General features: G+C 41.4%; 1 protein-coding gene across 1 annotated transcript in view; it reads right to left on the bottom strand.

Annotated features, from left to right (window-relative positions):
• Positions 1–8,659, bottom strand: part of CACNA1C (calcium voltage-gated channel subunit alpha1 C) — a 752,540-nt gene that overhangs the window by 45,642 nt on the left and 698,239 nt on the right. The window contains exon 32 of the mRNA XM_027857289.1: positions 2,605–2,637. Within this exon, the coding sequence (XP_027713090.1) occupies positions 2,605–2,637 (33 nt within the window). The remainder of the gene's footprint in view (positions 1–2,604; positions 2,638–8,659) is intronic.

Here is an 8,659-nt window from a genome sequence, read left to right as displayed (position 1 = left end):
TTTTGATAGGTATGAAGGAAGAGATGGACAAATAAGACTAAAATAGTCTTAGGGTTTGTGGCTCCAATGTGAGCTGAAGGATGGACTTTCAGTTTGGTTTGCCCCAGGACCTTGGACAACTAGTGCCCAGGAAAGTGAGGTGTGAGTTCCCCACTCATTCTCTGCTTCTGGAACTGACTCTCTTCCCTCTCTCCAGCTTGGTTGCTCTGCTCAGGTGGGAAGTATCTCAAAGAATGGTCTGTGTATCTGTCCTTACTCCCCTCCACCCCAAACTAGTGCAGCTCACCCAACCCCTGCCACTGCCCCTCCTGCTGTCAGGACCAGGAGAGAACAGACTCACTGGATTTCCTGTTGTTGCTTCCAAGCCCACATTTCTTCACATCTCCCACAAAACAGGAAAACTCATCAGCCCAAGGGCAGCTGTGTTTGTCTTACTATTGACCTCACCAATATACTGTTTCCTCTGGTTGGTTTGCAAAAGACCTAGCAAGTCTTTAGCTGTGTGCAAGCTTCAGATACATGCACTGAAATGCACATGAGACTTTATAGGCAATATTTGTCCAACTTCATGGCTTGTTGACCAGCAATAACTTGGCGGCATATATGCCTCCATATATGGAGGATAGAAACTTTATTTGTATCTAACCCTCACTCTTACTCAAAATGGGACAATGGACCCTATAAAAGGCTAATAAAAAATTGGAGACACAATGGAATGGTGTTTATGCTTTTCTCTGGAGAGGATCATATCTTAACCATCTCAGTAAATGGATGTCTGTTCTACTCCCCAGATCCTTCAGGAAAAGACACTTCTTCCACCCAGTTATTCGGCCCACTCCAGGAGACAGTAAGTTTAGAAACCACCATCTCTTCTTCTGGTATTTTGGTTCCTTCCAATTCGAATAGTCTGGGTGTCTCTGGTGGACTGTAGGAGGCCCTGGTGGGTGATGGTAGGCAACCAATCTTTCTTATATCCCTAGGTCTCTAGCCTGTATATTTTGAAGTCTTTGATGTCTATAATCCCTATTTCTATCACTTGTGTATCTGCTTGAAATTCAATATTCTTTTCTCAAAAAGAGGTTGTCTTTCCCCAGAGGCATTTGAAGAGAAAGCATAAGATTTTGTAGGTTGGTTGTCAGTTTCACCATGTTCAGGAGGGAAGGAAAAGTGTAGAGGTCCAGCTGTGAGTGTCAGGAGTTTGAGAAGTTGATGCCACTGGGGCATCTCATTCTGATGAGTTTAAAAAAACTAACCAAACCTTGCAGAATGAACTCTATTCTATTTTTCAGCACTCTCCCTGTTGGCTATAATTTGCTAATGCTGCTCAGTTTGTAAGATAAACACATTTCTTCTTGGGCCATTGTAATTTCTTCTAATAAAATGAATTATGATGTAATAGGCTTCAAAGGTCCATCTCTGTGCCAAGGGCTAGAAAAATCCAAAGCACAGATTCTGTCAGTTTCCTCTTACCTGAGGCATAGGACCCAGGATGGACTATACTGGAGAACTGTTTAGCGGAATTGATTAATCCTAATGAGTCCCTAATGTGTCTCGCCTTTAGATGCTCAGTATTACTGCCTAGTGTATTAGGCTAGAACAGGGAATTGGCTTGGCCTTTTCAAAGTGTGTGCATCTGTAAACATTACATAGGAAGCAATTCCTCAGATAAACACAAAGATTAACAACAGGTCTCATGACTTATTTTTTCCCTAGGGAGAAAATGATAGGATCCTCAGGTAAGTAGCCTCCCCTCTGCTCCCTCACCCCATCCTGATCTAATCCACCATTCTCATGCCTCCAGGGTATGGGAGGGAGATTTAGCCTAGTCTTAAAGAAGCCAGAGAAATGTCTGACTCTCCCTTGGTAATTAATCCTAGTTTAAGAAGTTCCTTTTCCTCTCTGGATCCTTAAGGGAAATGGAAACCAAGTAATTACTTTGAGTAATTTATTGGATCTTTGTTTTAATAGTCTCTGATGCAGACTGCAATCCCTCCATGTTTTCTTAGTGTTACTCTTGTCTGTTTTTTCTCTCTCATAAATTCTGCATAGAGGAGTACTCTACCATGTTTGGAGGCCTTCTTGTTCTTTTAACATCTCAAAGGGGACCAATATGCCACTTAGTTGGACATATATCGTCTTTCAGTCTTGCTCCTTAGAAAAGAAGGTAGGCAAATAAGTGCATTAACCCCTAATATGCTTAAAATAATTAATTTTTTTCTTCAGTTTTCTTGACCAGCTGGACTAGGAACATTATTCCCTCCATTTGGGATCAAAGTTAGATAGCATAGCCAATTGAGTTACTAATGTATCTAACAGGAAATGGTCTCTGGGTCTTATTCTCTCCTAGTAGCTCATTAGAAAGGCAGAACAACAGGGAAGCTTCACCCAAAGGAAAGCTCATGACATATGAAGGTAAAAACACCACCACACAGCATATTCACAGCTCATGTGACACCAGGCAGGTATGGAAACATGACACAGTGGGTTCATGCAGAGGGAACTCGGGGCTCAGAGAGATTCTTGTGACTGGGGTGGACAACAGAGTGAGAAGTGTGTTAGGAGTGTCACAGAAGCTGGGAGCGTGGTCTGTATGTTTGGTCTTACCATAGAGGGAGAGCATTGGGTATGTTCAGCTGGCTTTAAAGGAAGGCAGACAGAGATAAGCTGTAATAAGTCTCCAGTGAAGAGGCCCTAGTATTCTAGGTCTTGGCTAACACAGGAGCAACACTGTGGCAGAAGAGGGCAAAAGGAAGCAAGTGGCAAAAACAAAAAACCAAAAAATAAAAAAAATAAAAACAAAACAAAACAAAACAAAAAAAACACAAAACACGAAAGAGTAGGCCTGTCAGGTTCCAAGTTGTCCCAGGAATTTTAAGTTGTCTGGGTATGGCTATCATTTTAGAGCTCTCTTTTACTCCCCCTTGGGCAAGCATTAGGAAGAACTTCCTTTACCCCAAGACTCTGTCTAGCCACTAATTAGGGATTAGATAAACTGACTAGTCTCTGGCCCAGCCTATCTTAGACATGTAAATCATGTTATCTGCTTGCTTTGATTCCCAATTCAATACTTGACAGCTTGGGCTATGGGGCTGTCAAAGCTCTCTCTCTTTCCTCTCTTGAGGAAAGCTTTGCTTATGCTTTATCCTCATCGTTTCCCACTTCTCTTTAGGCAAAGAAGCTTAAACACTGGGCAATGGACTTCTACGTCTTGAGGAGGGCTGAGATCTATTGATTCTTGTGGAATCTGAGGAAAGAAGTCCCCTTCTATACCTTCAAGAGTGCTGATCCCCAGAACTTAGACTTCACACAAGATGGCTGATATCTTTTCTAGGCAATAACTCTCCTCAGTTACTAGAATTTAGGTCCATGTCTGCACGGTTCCTCTGGACACTCCTTAAATGCCATTCTCTGGGGTTTGACTCCTGGATTCATTTGACAATAGAGGACCCAGTAAATTGGTCTATAGGTAGGTCTCCTGTGCTAATATCTTCCCATAATGCTTTGGAGTTTACTTTGGAGAAAGAGATTACCAGGTGCCCCCACTCTATGGATCTGAAATTAACTGTGATAGGCTTCCTACAGAGGCCTTCTAGGAGATCTGAATTGTTACATTTTTTAGTTTTTACCTTCCTCTTTCAGATGGTTGCTCTCGTGTTTTTGTTTTTAATGTACAAAGAAAGAAAATATGGGATGGAATTTCTACACAATGAAAATGTGCCCAGCTAGACATTTTTTTTAAAGGCTGAAAACAAAATTCTCTGTTACCAGGTTTCTCAACTGATTTTTCCTTTTCTTTCCATAGTTTGGTTTTGTTTGTTTGTTTGTTTGTATTTGCAAGGGTGGGGTGGCAGTAGGTCAAAGGAAGGAAAGGAGATAGAGGATCTGCAGGCCATTTAGAAAACACAGTTTGGACTTTGGGCTTCTGCTTCACAATCATGATTGGCTGCCAAGGTGATTTCTGGTTGATCCATTTTCCTGGTTTGTCTGGGATCACTGGTATTCAGCCAGTAAGCTAAAGCATAGCCCCAAAAGACAGACAAGGAGACAGACAGACAGACAGACACACACACCAGCAGAAAGGACATTTCATTATGTATCTTAATAATGTATGAAGAAAATCTTTTGCAATGATTTCCAGTGCCAAACAAATGATGGCCAGACTCTGATGACTCCCAGAGTGACTTGGTGTTGCCAAAGGAGCAGGGTGTACATAGCTCTTCTATAATAACCAGGATGAGCATTAAGAGCAAAGTTCCCTGTTCCCTGCTACAGGGGAGTAGGACTTAGTAAACAAGATGCAATCGCTCCCCCCGAATAACAACATAAAATCATTGATTAGAGCTGGAAGAGACCTTAGAGGCAGGCTGTCCAGTCCAATTACTAGGGAAGCCTTCTCTTGGCTCCATCCAGTGGCATGGAGCACAAAAAAGAAGCAAGTTACTCTAAGGCCTGATTATCCTCTGGGTTATCCCCTTCTGCAATGTGATCCAAATGGAGACTAGCTTAAAAACCTGCTAAAGTCATTTAGCGAAGTCATCAAATCAAAAAATCCTTATTGACAACCTAAAATGTGTATGATATTGAGCTAGGCATTAGATGCTTGTCCTCTAGAACTTCCAATCTAGTTCATATATTGGTTGGTCCCAGTTACTTCCCGAATATTCTCCTTGTCCCTTAAGCCTTGCCTGGCAGCAAATGACATTCATTGGTTATGTGAAAGATAGAATTGGGTTTCATTGTATCTACTGATGGCAACTTTTTAGGTGAGCATTTTGGGAAACCATCTGCCAACAGTTTGCTGATAGTCTGAAGAAGCTGAAATTCATTCATTCATTCTTTCATTAATTCATTCTTTATGGGTCCATTCTGGAAACACTGAAACCTAGAAGGAATGTGTACATAGTAAATTTCCTTAAAGCTTCCTATTATGGAATTCCTGGACCCAGGGACTTTTTAAGCCTTTCCCTTCTAATGGGAACCTTAAGTGCTAACTCTCTCAGCCTACTTAAAATGACCAGGTTTTAATGGGGTAATGCCTCCATGAACACTATCCACAGGGTGAATTACTGAGCAGTCATTCCCTCACATCTCTCTTTCTTAACCAGACTGTAATTTTCTGAGGCTGTAGGATACTAAAGTGGTTAACTCCATTTGTAGATGCAAATGGTGCGACTAAGAACAGGTTATTATCACTCTGTATCTAAGAGACAGAGAGGGGAAGTTTTCAGAGACTCCTAGTGACAGGTTCCAGCGGCAGGTTAAGAGCAAATTAAAAAAAAAATGTAAATTACTGTACTTCAATTTATTTATGCAAATTACCCTCATTTGGCATAACTACAAATTGCAATATGGACAGCGGTGGAGAGTTAATAAAGGATTCATTTCCCCCCTTTATGGCTAAGAGTTACTTTTGTTCCTTGTTTTTAAGTTCCAGGGGGAAAATGTAGAGATTGTGAAGCATGGCTCAGAAGATGAAATCTCTTCTAGGATTGTGTTTCAGAGACTATGTCTTTTCTAAACTTTGTATCTTCTCCAGTACCTAACCCAGAGCTCTGCACATAATGGGTGCTTAAGAAGTATCTGTGGTTGTTACTGTTGTTTCCTTACATTTCTCAGTGTTACATATTTGGGATCCCAAGGGATGGGGTCCCAGATGTCAAAAGATAGATGAGACAAAATTCCTATTAGCATAGGGATACAGAGAGGATGGCGGTGTGGTTGTCAACTTCTAAGACAGGTTTCCTAATCATTGCATTTCCTTCCTGGAGTTAAAATAAAGTATCTTATAGCTATTGGGGAGTGGAGCCTTTATTAATTGTATAAGCCCTAGTAGGGTTGTGGGATGAGAGTTACCAGGGTTACCTGGTCTTCAGGCAGGATAGGTCTATATGACCAATGACTGCCACTAACTAGTCAGGTGGTGCTGGATAAGTTACCCTGGCAGTTTTTTCATATGTAAAGTGAAGGTTTAGACTAGATCTTGTTGGGGAACCTGTGGGCTTTGAGGCCCTCTGACTGAATCCAAACTTCACTGAACAAATCCCCTTAATAGGGGGTTTATTCTGTAAAACTTGGACTCAGTCAAAATGCCATACTGGAGGACTGGCCTCAAGGCTGCAGATTCCCCACCCCTGGAAGGTTCTTTCCAGTTACAAGATTTTCTATGTCAAGGAATCCTCCTGGGATCCACTAACCCTCAAGAGGTCTGTTGATAGATTTTAGGGGAGTCTAGGAACTTGGATAAAAAAAATGACATCTTTATTTTTACTGACCTCTAATAAAATTTGACTGACCTCAATTAATAAAATTACTGACCTCAAATAAAATTTGGTAGTACCTTCAATTAGGAATGAAGGCAACAGGCATGATTCTGAGTAGGAGTCCACGATCCTCACCAAACTGTCAAAAGGGGCTATGACACAAAAAAGCTTAATAACCCATGGTCCATATCTGAATTGGGTCCTCAAACAAATCTTGATGTCTCTAGGATTTCTTGGGAACTGCAAGTCACTGATGCCTTCTTCCCTTGTCTGGAAAAGGGTGAAGGATTCAGATGACCTAAAGGAGCACCTGGCAAATCTGAGTACATTTGGGGGAAGTCTGACAAGTTTGGGCAATCTTTACATGTTTGAAGGACTATTATATGTAAAAGGGATTCAACTTGTTCTCATTGGCTTTAAAGGGTAGAACTAGGAGTATGGAGTAGAAGTTGCAGAGAAGTTTTTACCTTTGGTTTCAGGTCAAGAAAAATATGTCTATGATTAGAATTGTCCAAAAGTGAAAATGAGTGGTTAGGAAGCAGTGACATCCTCCATCCCCAGTGGCGGTCTTCAAGCATAGGCTGGAGATGTAGAAAAAATTCCTATAAAGGTGGGCTAGATGACCTTTGAGGTTTCTTTCAGCTGTTGGATTCTGTGACCCTGCTGGCCCACAGTGACAAAGGGCAGAATGAGGCCTGGATCATTGTGAGGCCTTCTGAGATTCCGAGCCACCAGTGAAAGAATACAGACTCCTCTGGAAAAGCATAATAAAAAGAGAAGTACAGCTGTAGATAGCCTCTCACTTGTCCCCTAACTGAACTCTCTGGGTTACTTTGTGGACCATCAATTCTGTCAGGCCCCAATGGTGTGGCTGAATCCATGCTATTTTAACGTCTTGTTCCAGCTCCCTCTGGCCCTTCCCTCTTTGCTGCCACTGGACTGCTTCTAACCTTGCCTAATCGGCATGAGAGATTAAGGTATGCATGGGTGTACTGGAAAAGAAGGATGTCTGATGTTGTTGGAGACAGACCAAAGCTAATCCCGGTTTGGAGATAGGGGAAGAGAGGGAGAGAACCAGCAGAAAATAATGGGACCAGAGGACTTAAGATATACTTGGCACCAAGTTTTGATAGCCAGCATGTAAACATAAGCAGCAGTAATCAATAAGAAAGAAGACACTTAGGAACTGGGATGTCAGGATCGCTAAGCCCAGAGAACGAGAAAAAAAGTCAAATGTTCTTCAATTGTGAAATATGTGGAGACAAAGCAAAGTGCTTTAGGACAGACATTTTGATTCTGACTGTAGAATGAGGAGATGGAGAAATGATCAGAGGTCAGGAGTGAGAAGAAAAGGAAGAGAGATACAGGAATAGAAGGGAAGGGAAGAAAAGGATAAAAACCAGGGGAAAATAACAGTGAGAAGGTACAAGGTCAGAAATAGGCAGCTTACATTCCTCCTTCCTAATCTGTTGTGTTATGCTCTTATCACAAGTGTTCTTGGCTTTGTCATATCCATATATTGAAACCCATGGCAGTAGAAGGGTGTCCCTTGTTAGGCATCCCTTGTTATGGGTATCCAGACCACCTACTCAACAGGGGTTCTTTTCCTCAGAAGGAACCACTGAGAAAAGCTAGGGTTTCTGGTAGCTTCCCAATGGTGATGTCCTCTTACCCTATCCTTTCTTTATGTCCTGAAATGCTGAAGTCTGACCTATCTGGACTTTATTATCAGCTGCATAGCTGAAAGCTCAAATGGTTAGAACTAGATGAAGCCTCAAGGGTCACTGTATACCTCTCCTAGAAATATGATGGGCTCTTTAAGCTGGGACAAGTTCTATTGTTTGCCAAGGAAACATGTAGACAAAAAAAAATTGTTATAAAATTGCCATGATGTGGTTTTTGTTTCCTTAAGGATGATGAACAGCACCCAAGTCATTAAAAAAACACTTAGAAAATCCACATCAAATAAATGAACAAAATGTGTTTGTCAGTACCACTAACAATTCCAAATAATTCAGGATTCTAGAAAGAGTTAGTTACAAGGACAGTGAAAAGGACAGACAAAGAGATGTTCCTCAGAAAATATAAGTAATCCCAGAATACTATCAATAAGGATATGGGTTCATGGCATGTCAAAGGAAATGGTTATGCTTTTTCATCTCTCTACAATCTGTTATGGGAGTTTGGTTTACTGTTAGGCACTTCGGAAAGGCAGAGAGACACTGACCTCTTCTCTCTGGTAATGATCATTCTTGGTGCTTATGTAACCTCAGGTAAACTACTTACATCTTTTTGCCCTGACAGTTTTCTGGCATATAAATCAACACAAATCTAATCTGCTGAACAGGCACTGACCTATGGGTAGATGAACACAAACAAATGATTCTATAGTTGAATTA

Source organism: Vombatus ursinus, unplaced genomic scaffold, assembly GCF_900497805.2.
Source record: "Vombatus ursinus unplaced genomic scaffold, bare-nosed wombat genome assembly UNPS02012082.1, whole genome shotgun sequence".
Classification (NCBI taxonomy): Eukaryota; Metazoa; Chordata; class Mammalia; order Diprotodontia; family Vombatidae; genus Vombatus; species Vombatus ursinus.
The sequence above is the reverse complement of the archived record's forward strand: the minus strand, read 5'-3'. Positions and strand labels throughout refer to the sequence as shown.